At 44.4% G+C, this 13611-nt stretch overlaps 1 protein-coding gene and 1 pseudogene across 7 annotated transcripts in view; one reads left to right on the top strand and one right to left on the bottom strand.

The window, feature by feature from the left end:
* Window positions 1-13611, top strand: part of LOC105493276 (glycosyltransferase 1 domain containing 1) — a 124402-nt gene that overhangs the window by 73239 nt on the left and 37552 nt on the right. For all 7 annotated transcript variants that reach the window (XR_011608663.1, XM_011760814.3, XM_071070800.1 and 4 more), the window contains one exon: window positions 11912-11955. Coding sequence is in view for 6 of the 7 variants with exons in the window: in XM_011760814.3 (XP_011759116.2) it covers window positions 11912-11955 (44 nt within the window). In the remaining variant the exon portion in view is untranslated. The remainder of the gene's footprint in view (window positions 1-11911; window positions 11956-13611) is intronic.
* On the bottom strand, window positions 10132-11226 carry LOC105493268 (GTP:AMP phosphotransferase AK3, mitochondrial pseudogene; annotated as a pseudogene).

The following is a 13611-nucleotide window of genomic DNA, read 5'->3' as shown; positions in this document are numbered from 1 at the left end:
CAGGTACTCTGTTTCTTAATGACTTCGTAAGTAATAGTCTTTTAGGAGAGACGCCATCGTTGCTGTTGCTGTTTTCATATGAAGCAATCAGAAATGTTTTTCACTTCCCGGAGGAAATATGTCTCTTATACCACCGTGTTTTTTTTTTTTTTTTTTTTTCATGAGACGGAGTCTTGCTCTGCCGCCCAGGCCAGAGTGCAATGGCGTGATCTCAGCTCACAGCAACCTCCGCCTCCTGGGTTCAAGCGATTCTTCTGCCTCAGACTGCTTAGTAGCTGGGACTACAAGCATGTGCTACCATGCCTGGCTAACTTTTTGTATTTTTAATAGAGTCAGGGTTTCACCATGTTGGCCAGGATGGTCTCAATCTCCTGACCTTGTGATCCGCCCACCTCGGCCTCCCAAAGTGCTGGGATTACAGGCCTGAGCCACCGCGCCCAGCCCTTTTTTTTTTTTTTTTTTTTTGGGGACGGAGTCTCGCTCTGCCACCCAGGCTGGAGTGCAGTGGTACGATCTCGGCTCACTGCAACCTCCACCTCCTGGGTTCAAGCGATTCTCCTGTCTGAGCCTCCCGAGTAGTTGGGATTACAAGTGCCCACCACCACGCTCAGCAAATTTTGTATTTTTAGTTGAGATGGGGTTTCACCATGTTGGCCAGGCTGGTCTCGAACTCCTGACCTCTGGTGATCCGCCTGCCTCGGCCTCCCAAAGTGCTGCGATTACAGGTGTGAGCCACCGCGCCTGGCCCCTTTCTACCACTTCTTTATGGAACACGGCACCTCCCTCTAACTTTGGTTTGCCTGCTTTTGAAAGCACAGTGAGTGTAAAAAGTGTTTGTCTTCCCTCCTAAAGTGGCTGTTAGGAATCTTGTCCCTGCAGGGCTGGGAGCTGACTCTGCAGGAGAAGCCACAAGTCCAGAGGCCTCCTCTTTTTATTTGAAGGGGTGAATATGTGTGTGTTTTTATTAAAAATAATGCCAGTGAAATGCCTTTATTTTTAAGGGCTGGGAACTAACTAAACACTGTGTGCATGTGAGCATACGTGCACGTGCGCGCGCACACACACACACACACACACACACACCCTGTTGGCCTTGTATGTCCTACAAAATGCATCTCTGTATTTTCTTTCCTTTCCTAATTCTGGAAGGAGGTCATTGCAAAATGGTTTTGAGCAAGGATTGCCATGGCTTTGCCTGTTGAGGAGTTGACAGAGACTTGACATTCCAGGATTAGGGAACAGTCGGGGGCATAGGGCTGGCCGAAGGTGCTGCCGGCTCCTGGCGGTGATGAAAAGCCCCGTCTGGGGAAGCTTTAGCTCCGCCATGGTTTCCAGAGGCCCCCGTCTCCATTTCCAAGCTAGTCTAACACATCTGTAACATATCTGATGACAAGATACGTGGTAGGCAAGTACAGGTCCCAGATGAGTCCCCTTGAGCCCACACCCCAACTAGATCGCCGTCCCTGAAACCTCCATGTCCCTGTCTGGAGCTGCACGTCCAGCCCAGCATGTTCGTTGGCTTGGATGGAACAGAGAACACAAAGTAGTGAGAGGAAAGGGTAGCTAGGAGAGGCAGCACTGCAGCAGAGTGTCCGAGACCCGGGTGGGAAGGACGGTGGTCTGAGAGTTGTTTTAATTCATTGCCATAAATTATTAAGAATTCTAAAGCACCTCTTTCATGAGGCACTTTGCTATCTATAATTAAAGCAGTCCTAGGAAATGGAAAAGTGCACCCTTTGGTTATGGATTTGTTGCTTAAGCAAACAGGTCATAAGCACCAGGTTTGTGCCTGTTTACACGTAGCCCCGAGCTGTCCTGGGATTTGCTGAAACTGAGGCTTCCACTTCCAGTCGTGGCTTACAGTGAGGCCGCCGGTCTTGCCAGCCTCGGTGGGCCTTTAGCAGAAGCAAAGGCTCTGGGCACCATCCTACTTTAAGATCTCTGCCTTGTCGAAGGTCTTTCAAAACTAAGGGAAAAGCAACAACCACCCCCACAAAAACCTTGACGTCATCTCAGTGGATGAAATAATTTGAGTTTCTACATTTCTTTTTTTTTTTTTTTTTTTAATACTTTAAGTTCTAGGGTACATGTGCATAACGTGCAGGTTTGTTACATATGTATACTTGTGCCATGTTGGTGTGCTGCACCCACCAACTTGTCAGCACCCATCAACTCGTCATTTACATCAGGTATAACTCCCAATGCAATCCCTCCCCCCTCCCCCCTCCCCATGATAGGCCCCGGTGTGTGATGTTCCCCTTCCCGAGTCTAAGTGATCTCATTGTTCAGTTCCCACCTATGAGTGAGAACATGCGGTGTTTGGTTTTCTGTTCTTGTGATAGTTTGCTGAGAATGATGGTTTCCAGCTACATCCATGTCCCTACAAAGGACACAAACTCATCCTTTTTTATGGCTGCATAGTATTCCATGGTGTATATGTGCCACTTTTTTTTTTTTTTTTTTTTTTTTTTTTTTTTGAGACGGAGTCTTGCTCTGCCGCCCAGGCTGGAGTGCAGGGGCCGGATCTCAGCTCACTGCAAGCTCCGCCTCCCGGGTTCACGCGATTCTCCTGCCTCAGCCTCCCGAGTAGCTGGGACTACAGGCGCCCGCCACCTCGCCCGGCTAGTTTTTTGTATATTTTTAGTAGAGACGGGGTTTCACCATGTTAGCCAGGATGGTCTCAATCTCCTGACCTCGTGATCCGCCCATCTCGGCCTCCCAAAGTGCTGGGTTTCATCCTGGCTAACATGGTGAAACCCCATCTCTACTAAGAAATACAAAAAACTAGCCGGGCGCGGTGGTGGCACCTGTAGTCCCAGTTACTCGGGAGGCTGAGGCGGGAGAATGGCGTGAACCCGGGAGGCGGAGCTTGCAGTGAGCTGAGATCCGGCCACTGCACTCCAGCCTGGGCGACAGAGCGAGACTCCGTCTCAAAAAAATAATAATAATAAATAAAATAAAATAAAATAAAATATCTTTTCATGCTGGTGTTTCTTTTCTGCTTTGACATGCTGAGATCCTGTTTTAGCTGCAGGATGGTTTGAGCGTGGCTTTGGTTTTCTATTAAAGCTTCTTTGATCTCTTAGCTCAAGCATTTCAACGAAGCATATGGTGTCTGCTTGCAGGGGATCTTGTGTGGGTGCATTTTCTGGTGCTCTTTGATAAGGAGCAGGGTATGAACATTTGGTTTGAGCATGACAGCTTAATGACTTTCCACGATAACTTCTTGTATCAAAGATTATTTCCCTTAAGTCTAGGAGTTGAAACAATGTATTTTGCTAGAAAATAAATAAGCTTGGAAGGAGGAAATGAGAATTTTCATTGTGGCTTGCAATGCTTTTGCCTTTTAAAATCTCATGACATGTGCTTTCATTAAATAAAAATGTCCCCCCTTCTTTTTTTCTTTATCTCGCACTTTGTTCCACGTGGCTTCACTAAGAAATTTGAAAGTGAACTAATGTGGAAGGTAAATCCAGAAAAATTTAATGCAGTTTTTAGTTTCAACTTGAAAGTTGCTGTTATGCCTTCAGTTAAGTTTTAGATGATGTGTTTTGTGGTTTTATACAATTTGATTTTTTTCCTTGGTAAATTATTTTTCCCTAAATAGTTATTAATGAGAGCAGAGGCATGCTAATAAAATTAAAAATAAGAGAAATCTCTAACTAAAAATACTCATAAAATGTGATTTTGAAAATTAATATGTAGAGCCCAAAAAAGGCTTTCATTGGACTGTGTGCTTTTTCATGATAAGATATTATGGATAAAGAGTAATTCAGTTGTTTAGGATAATTCGAGCAAAAGGCATCAGAAATGGGAAATGGAAAAGTGGGGTCAGCCGGAGATCATTCTTTTTGCAGATATTATGAGCACAGAACTGTACGCAGGGCCCTGTGCATGCCCTTGGGAGGGACATGGAGATAGGAGGAGAATGTGGGCAAGTATCAAAAGAGGTTGGTCCCTGTGGTAGGTGTTATGATAGCGTGGGGTGGAGATGTTACTTCTGGACAGAATGATGGGAAAGTGTCTCAGAGAGGGGGCATTGCCTTCATCTCAGAGGATGAATAGGTTTTGGGGACAGAGGATGACATTCCTGGTAGAATGCAGGGACACAGACACTGATATTGTTTGGCTGTGTCCCCACCCAAATCTCATCTTGAATTGCAATCCCATAATCTCCACGTGTCACAGGAGGTCATTGAATCATGGGGGTGGTTACCCTCATGCTGTTCTTGTGATAGTAAGTTCTCAAGATCTGATGGTTTTATAAGGGACTTTTTCCCCTTTGCTCTGCACTTCTCCTTGTTGCTGCCATGTGAAGAAAGAGGTGCTCACTTCCCCTTCCATCATGACTGTAAGTTTCCTGAGGCCTCCCCAGCCCATTGGAACTGTGAGTCAATTAAACCCTCTTTCCTTTGTAAATTATGCAGTCTTGGATATGTCTCATTAACAGTGTGAAAACAGACTAATACAGACATGGATGGGGTGTAGTGGGTAAATTAATCAGTAGGTAGGCTTTCCATAATCTACATAAGCTTATGAACTATATCTGATGAAATACTTTGAACAGAAACCAGAGAGGCAGCAGAGCATAGTTTTACAAATTCAGCCCCAGGAGTCAGCCTGAATGTGAGTACTGGCCCAGCAACTTTCTAGCTGTGTGATCCTGGTTAAGTTATAGAACTGTCTGAGCTTCGGTGTCTTCATGTGTAAAAGGCAGGTAATGAAAACCAGGTTGTTGGAAGAAATAAGCTAATGCATGTAAAGGACTCAGCATATGTTCTGCACAGAGTAGGTGGCCGAGAAATATAGATTATTAATAGCAACAACAGCAATAAACAAAAAAATTGTTTATGGCTATGAATTTTTCTCTTGAAATAGATTTCTAGGAATTCTTTTAAATTTTCTTATGCATCCAAATTTGCTGAAGGCTAACTGCAAATTTTCAGTGACTTGGTGACCTCAGGGATGTCAACAAGCTGAACATTACCAATCCTTTGGGTTAAATCTCAGGCTTTCTGGTCAACTGAAGGAGCTGGGGTTTAATAAACACGTGAAACATCTCCTTGCCAGAAGAAAGGAAACAAAGTTTCTAGAAAGCAGCATTATTTCAGTTAGTATTATAAACTGTTGGGATATCATCATATTCTTTAAACCAGCTTGGTTTGTACTTCATAATGCCTACTGGTAAAGTGTAAATGAGAATAGAAATTGAATATGCCTTCACTCCTGGCTCATCAGGAGTAGCAGCTGGGAAGAAACTGCAGGCACAGCATTAGCAAAATGCGTTTAGACCCTCTGCCTGTATCTTTCAATAAATGCTTAGAATTTTGTGTTACACTTGCGTACATTGAGGAATATTTTTTCAGTGTTTTAAAATTCTATTCATTGTCGATAAGACCAGGAAAGGCGTGGGTGTTGGTTGTTTTGTTGAAGACTTTGCTGTTGGATGAGCCAGATATGGTAACTATATACTGCAGCTTTGTCCTGAGTGGCTGGAAAAGGTGAAGCAGCACGCTAGGAAGGCCCTCTCAGTACCTCAGTAAGCAAACTTACCTGAGGCCAGGTCGTTGCACAAGATGAGGTCATTGCACAAGACGAGGTTGCACGAGACGAGGTCGTGTCATGGCGAGGTTTCTGGTGGTGAGGAGTGTGGCGGCTGCCCTTGGGAACACAGGGGTTCCTTTCAGGCAATCAGGGAGCTTCTCTCTACTTCCCAGTTCTGGAGTGTTCAGAGGTGTGGCAGTGCCGCTTAATCTCAGATGTGTAGTTAATCAAAAAAGTACACACTTGAGGCTGGGTGCAGCGGCTCACACCTGTAATCCCAGCACTTTGGGAGGCCAAGGTGGGTGGATCACTTAAGGTCAGGAGTTTGAGACCAGCCTGGCCAATATGGTGAAACTCTGTCTCTACTAAAAAAAAAAAAAAAAAAGTACACATTTGAGATTAAGCTTGGCCGAGTACAGTGGCTCATGCTTGTAATCCCAGCAGTTTGGGAGGCTAAGGCAGGAGGATCGCTTGAGCCCAGGAGTTCGAGACCAGCCTGGGCCACATAGTGAGACCCTGTATTAGTTCTCACACTGCTATAAAGAACTACCTGAGACTGGGTAATTTATAAAGAAAACAGGTTTAATTGTCTCCAGTTCCTCAGGCTGTACAAGAAGCACAGCCAGGGAATGCCTCAGGAAACTTTCAATCACAGCGGAAGGCGAAGGGGAAGTAGGCGCGCGTCTTACGTGTCTGGGTCAGGAGGAAGAGCTCGAGGCTGGAGGTGCCACACCCTTTTAAACAGCCAGATCTCCTGAGAACCCCATCACGAGACAACACTGGGGGATGGAGCTAAATTGTTAGAAACCACCCCCGTGATCCAATCACCTCCTACCAGGCCCCACCTCCAACACTGGGGATTACAATTTAACAGGAGATTTGGGTGGGGACACAGATTGTAACCATCAGACCCCATTTCTAATATGTATATATATATTATATCTTATATAGGTACACATATACATATAATATGTGCATATACATACAATAATATATTACATATTATGTACTATATACATATATATATGTGAGATTAAGCTTATGGATTATTTTGTATTGGTGGTGCTCTCTGTAGCTCTCATTATTATTTTCTTCCAGTATTTTTCTAATAAGACTTTGACATTTGACTTTTTTCTTCTGCAACACGTATAGCAGTTACTGTGTCCCAGGCACAGTTCTAATAGCAAGCAGAGAGGCAGCAGAGCATAGTTTTACAAATTCAGCCCCTGGAGTGGGCCTGAATGTGAATACAGGCTCCGCACTTCACGTCTTCTAAGTCATTTACTCCTCCGAGCAATCCCAAGGTTCTAGAGTTCTCCCTGGACAGATGAGCAAACTGACACGCGGAGAGGTCCGTTAATGTGCATGAGGCTAGTTTGGTGCCTGGGGGGGCCTTGACCCTGGCCCTCTGTATCCGGAGTCCCCTCAGTCTGGTGCTGCCTCTTTCTGGCCTCCAAACATACACTATCCACTACGAGTTTGCTTAAAAACTTGTGGCCTATCTCTGAGGAGCAATAAGTTTGAATATGTTGCCATTAATTTTTGCGTGAATTCAACAAGTGTGTTATTAGCCCTCAGGGATGCAACAGGACGGAACACAGTCCCTGCCCCAAAGCACCTGTTCTAAAGTAGGAGTCAAGTTGGGACTGGAGGATGTTAGGTTGTGATTAATGCAAAGGCTGCCCCTGGCCTTTAAAAAGTTGAGGTGGAATTCACATGCCACGAAATTCATCATTTTAGAGTGCACAAGCCAGTGGGCTTTAGTCTATTCACAAAGTTGTGCAACCATCACGCCTATCTCATTCCTGAATATTTTTCTCACCCCAAAAGGATACCCTCTATCCATTAAGCAGTCACTTCCCATTTCCCCCTCACCCCAATCACCCCTAATTAGATCCTAAGCAACCCCTGGGTAACCGCTAATCTACTTTCTGTCTCTATGATTTGCCTGCTCCGGCCATTTCATAGACATGGAATCATATACTCTGTGGTCTTTTCTGCCTGGTGTAACTCATGTGGCATCGTGTTTCCCAAGCTCACCCTTGTTGTGGCTTAAGTCAGCACTTCCTTGTCATGGCTGAGTGGCACTCCTTTGTATGGACAGGGACGTCACGATTACTCATTCATCAGCTGGTGATCAGGTCCTGGCCTTTCCAACTGTTTCTGAGAAGTCATCCTGTTAAAAGATATTTTGATATGGTCAGACCTTTAGTCATAGACTTCCTAAGGATTCCAGCCTATTCTGCCTGAATGATTTTATGACAAAATCCTTCTGCATCATTTAAGCAACACTTTCACTGCAAAATTCGGTTGTTGTCCAATTGTCCCATTTCTGAAAACGACTCTGTCTCAAGACCTTAAGTTGGCTGAAGGGGTCTCACTCGCCACACTCGGGTGTAACCATACAGGCTCCTAACCAGAGCCTATGTGTATTCTTTGGAACATTCTCTGTCTTCTTTCTCTTTTTTGAGACAAGAGTTTTGCTCTGTCACCCAGGCTAGAGTGCAATGCTGCAATCTCAGCTCACTGCAACCTCCACCCCTGGTTCAAGTGATTCTTCAACTTCCCGAGTAGCTGGGATTACAGGTACTCGTTACCACGCCCGGCCAGTTTTTGTATTTTTAGTAGAGACAGGCTTTCACCATGTTGGCCAGCAGGTGGGTCTCGAACTCCTGATCACGTGATCCCCTCCTCGGCCTCCCAAAGTGCTGGATTGCAGGCTTGAGCCACCATGCCCGCTCTCTCTCTCTCTGTTTTTTTTTTTTTTTTTTTTTTTTTTACTATTTTTATTATTTAATAGCTGGGCTCATAGTACCATTTCCTACCACTTTTTTCCCTCTCTGAATTGTTGAGTCTGGCTCTGCTGCCATTCGATGTAATTCGCTGGAGACTTAGCCTCATTTCAGGCTTTTGCTAACATGTATCTTTTTTTTTTTTTTTTTTTTTTTTTTTTTTTTTTTTACTGTTTTAAGATCATTTATTAAAACACAGTCATTCAGAAGCCGTTGAGACATCAGGCAGCAGGAAGGAAGGTGGGCTGGAGCAGGCCCTGTGAAGGACCAAAGACAAAGTAATAGCCGCGGTTATGAAATTGCATTTTATTCTGATAAAGACTAATGTATGCCTGATAACCTAGCAATAATCCATAAGTTTGGTAGTTCACAACATTTTTAGAAAGCACATACGATTAACATTCAAATAAGGCACTATAAAAAGTTTTATAAAGAATGAAGTGTTTACTATAATTCTTTTAAGAAACTTTGGTTCATCTTGAAGGCTTGGTGAATTTTTAAAATATCAGAAGAAAAGGAAAATAAAATTTTTCCCTCAAAATACATAAGAACTACTTACTGGCACTTGTATTTTAAGTACCTGGGAAAAAATGGAACGGATTTTTAAAGGCAATTAATAACAGCTTGTACGAGGGTTTGTTTTATTTGATTTGGCACCAAGTCAAGAGTAAATACGCCATGGAAGACGCCATCGCGCATTTCCTCCACCTCTCATACTGCCCCACTTCTACCAGACCACACAGCACGTCAGCAACCGTCCTTGCTGCCCCACTCAGGAATCACTTTAGATTCCAATTTTGTTTGTTTGTTTGTTTGTTGTTGTTTTGATACGGAGTCTCGCTCTGCCCCCCAGGCTGGAGTGCAGTGGTCGCAATCTTGGCTCCCTGCAACTTCCACCTCCTGGGTTCACACCATTCTCCTGCCTCAGCCTCCTGAGTAGCTGGGGCTACAGGCGCCCGCCACCATGCCCGGCTGATTTTTTGTATTTTAGTAGAGACGGGGTTTCACCATGTTGGCCAGGGTAGTTTCGATCTCCTGATCTCATGATCCACCCACCTCGGCCTCCCAAAGTGCTGGGATTATAGGCGTGAGTCCCTGCGCCCGGCCCACATTCCAGTTTTTAAATGGCTTCTCAGATGACACCAACAAAGTTTCTTTCCCCTTAAAATAAGGTGGCAGTGAATGCTCACAGGTATCGATTTATTTGATCAGGAACAAAGAACTCCTTCAGGAAACTCACTCACTTTCCTGGTCCTTGTTAACCTATTGTGTACGTTCTTTTTATTGGCACACCTGTTTACTAATTATGATTGATTGCTATTTATGCCAAGGGAGCATTTCCCAGGCATCTCTCATCTATTTACTCACGACAGTGCGCGCTTACTTTATTTCCATAGTGCCGCGGGTTTTCTTTTTTCTTTTCTCTTTTTTTTTTTTTTTTGGCAGGGGGTGGTACCATAACTTGTTATTTATCAGGGCAGATCCTACATTTGGATCAAAAAGAGAAACCGGCAAGTAGATCCTAAAACACATTTCTTAACCTGAGTCACATCTGAAAACATACAGATTTTAATTACATTTTGTTGAAAATTCATTCAACTTTGGTGCTTTTCCAAGGACTTATAATGTCAATTTCTGACATAAATCATAACCCTCGGTACATACGTATTTTCAAAGGAAACAAGTCATCTTAAAATAATATTTTTCTATATGCTAATGATACATTTTTGTAGCAAATTGAAAATTCTGAGTAAACTGAAAGTATGCTTAACAACAAAATAAATACAGCATGTATGGTTAGCATATACATTTCTTAGTAGCAGAGAATTTGTGTCTTACAACAGATCTGTAAACCCAGTTGCTTTTCTTTCTGGAATTTTATGTAGTGTCCCACCATGTTCCACAATGCTGGAAATGTCTTTTTTGCCATCAATCTGTGCAAACATTTCTGATCACCCATTTTCCCCCAATGGCATGTAACTTTTTTTTAACTTTTCCAGGAAAATACGGAAACTTTATCAACCACTTATTAACTGAACAAAAAGATTACTACCAAACGCTCTTTTAATTTTGCTCTAACAGATGTTTTAAAAGTTCAGGCATCACTGACGTTTTTGAAGATAGCTGCATAAAACATACTACGTGATTTCAAAGGGTGAATCTTAGCGTGTGACTCGTTTGGCACATCCTTAGCATCCAGAATAAAATCAGCAGAAACAAAAGTCATATAGTTTTCAAAGAATTCATACATACTGGAAGTCTTAGGAAAAACAGCTTCTAAATGCAAGGACTATGAGGTGTGCCCATCTTACTACTAATAGTGCCACACATTTTTCCTCATGGAGTAACTGAAGCTTTCTGGCTTGTTTGAGGAACTTTAGTTTGTAGGAAAGCATCACCAGAGGGCCAAATCTTGTTGGTTCCTATTCCGGAGAATGTTTCCAACACCTCTTTTTTTCTGGTAATATTCCAGGACTGGCTTTGTTTGGCTTCCTAAGCCGGTAGTCTCTCGATAACCGTCTCTGGTTTATCATCCTCACGCTGAATGAGAGGCTCCCTGTAAGAGCATCAGTGCCCACAGTTTTGGGAGGGTTGAATTCAGTGTTGTAGACTCGGCCGCTGGCGGGATGAATCCAGCGAGCAGTAAGGCGTTGTTTAATGACCTAAAAGGACACATTCAGGTTAATCACTGTGTCGATCTGATCTGCTCTATCTGGGGCTTCTGCCTGTGAAAGTGTCCTTGGAAAACCATCCAACAGCTGGACTAGGTGAGATTTTGCAGCTCCTGAAGGGTCAGCTGAGATGACGTAATCTGGAATGAGTTTCTCTTGGTCAATGAAAGCCTTGGCTAACATGCCAATTTCTTTTCTTTTCTTTTCTTTTCTTTCTTTCTTTTCTTTTCTTTCTTTCTTTCTTTCTTTCTTTCTTTCTTTCTTTCTTTCTTTCTTTCTTTCTTTCTCTCTTTCTTTCTCTCTTTCTCTCTTTCTCTCTCTCTCTCTTTCTTTTCTTTCTCTCTCTCTCTCTGTCTTCCTTTCTTTTTTTCTTTCTTTCTATATTTATATATACTTTAAGTTCTGGGGTACAGGTGCACAACATGCAGGTTTGTTACATACCTATCTATGTGCCATGTTGGTTTACTGTACCCATCAACCCGTCATTCACATTAGGTATTTCTCCTAACATTACCCCCCCTCCAGCCCCCGACCTCCCAGCAGGCTTCGGTGTGTGATGTTCCCCTCCCTGCGTCCATGTGTTCTCATTGTTCCGCTCCCACTTATGAGTGAGAACAGGTAACACGCCAATTTCTGTGCCCCACAGCATGTTGTACTGGAGCAGGTCCTCGCTGGAGAGGTGCTTCAGCTCCAAGTGTTTGGTGATGCGCGATGACACGGTGCCCTTGCCCAAGCCCGGGGCCCCCATGGTCACCGCGCACAGCAGCCGCGAGGACACCCCCATGGCCGCAGACCGGGGCCCGTGCCATGCTGGCACCAGGGCTTTGGCCTGGCCTGTGCTGGCCGGCTGGCAGTGCCACTAGCAGGCGGCGACCGCTGACATTTATCTTTGTCTCTTTTCAGGTCGATCCAGTGTTTACCAGGGAAGTAAAAGCCAAAGTGAGAAGGTAAGAGTTGGTGGAGACCAGTCATTTTGTAGAACGGGAAGCCTGAGTGGCCCCTGAGTTACCTGAACTCACATTTATCCAGTCCCAGACACTATTCCAAGCAGTTTCCAAGTGTTTCCTCGTGTGGTGCATGCTCCCAGCGAGCCCATGGCATCCTAGGCACCAGTATTTGCCCAGGGAAATGCCAATAAAAACCACTTTGTGATTATAATTTTTAACTGATCACATTGGCCAAAATGGAAAGATTTAAAGTCTCAAAGGTTTGGAAGAATGGAGGGGTATTTCCCCTTTGTCACAGCCTGTCTGGGGAGCAATTTGTTGGAGTGTTGGTTATAAGTTGCGTTTGTCAGCCGGGAACCCAACAGCACAGGCTTGAACACATTGAGGTTTCATTGCCCACATCGACAAGTCTGAGGGTGGTCAGTCAGGGAGCAAAGTGGAGGCTTCACGGAGACCTCAGGGATTTGGCGCTTGTCTCTGTCCTGCCTTCCTCGGCCTGTGGCTCCCGTTCTGAAGGTGACGTGGTGGCTTTAGAGCTGTGTCATCAGTCTGCGTTGTAAGTGGGGCGATGGGAATGAGCAGACCAGAAGGATGTGGGTCTCATTTGGGTCAGCCCCCTGTAAAGTGGTGTTCTCACAGCCCCCGGGATTCCAGCCAGACTCGTTGGCCACACCAACCACCAAGGGCACTGACAAAGACTGGTTTTTTCCCCATCTATAATCAGGGATCTTCAGATTGCTCCTAGGTGCAGACGCATGTGTGCAAAAGTATCACCTGCTCAGGGAAGGGAGGCATGGCAGAGCCGTGAGAGTGGTGGCCAGTGGTGGGGACTGGGAAGATCAAAGAAAGGTGAAGATTTACATTGTGTGGTGAAAAAATAGAACAAGGCAAAATGTCTATGACAAAATAGCTGTCAATGCTGTGTGCTGGGAACAGGGCTTTTGTGACATTATCGTCACTATTTAGTATTTCTATTTCCATTCTTTTTTCTTTTTTTCTTTTTTGAGACCGAGTCGTGCTCTGTCACCCAGGCTGGAGCGCAGTGGCAAAATCTCAGCTCACTGCAATCTCCGCCTCCCGGGTTCAAGCAATTCTCCTGCCTCAGCCTCCCAAGTAGCTGGGATTACAGGTACACACCACCACGCCTGGCTAATATTTGTATTTTTAGTAGAGATGGGGTTTCGCCATGTTCGCTAGGCTGGTCTTGAACTCCTGATCTCAGGTAATCCACCTGCCTTGGCCTCCCAAAGTGCTGGGACTACAGGTGTGAGCCACTGCACCTGGCCTGTTTCTATTATTTCTATTCCTATTATCTTATTAGTATTTTTAAAAATTATTTGAAAAAAAGTTGAATTATTAGAAAAATGTTTTCTAAATCATACAGAGAAAATGGCACAAACCTTATCTCTGACTCTCCCAGCCCTTGAGAGCAGGTGTCTTTATTGAGCGTACTGAAAACAAAAGCAGACATGTTAAGCAACTCCCCCCACTCCCTTGTCAAGGACATGAGCTGTAAGGATTTCCACCCCAGTATAGTTCTCCCGGCTGAACGCTTGGGCAACAATGCTTACTTGCTGATCTAAAGTATTACACCCAAACTGTCATCTCTCCTCCTCCCAGCTGCCTACCCATGAGATTCTTGGAATTAGAGCCCCT

The sequence above is a fragment of the Macaca nemestrina genome, chromosome 10 (assembly GCF_043159975.1).
Source record: "Macaca nemestrina isolate mMacNem1 chromosome 10, mMacNem.hap1, whole genome shotgun sequence".
Taxonomy (NCBI): Eukaryota; Metazoa; Chordata; class Mammalia; order Primates; family Cercopithecidae; genus Macaca; species Macaca nemestrina.
This window is presented reverse-complemented; position numbering and strand designations above follow the sequence as displayed.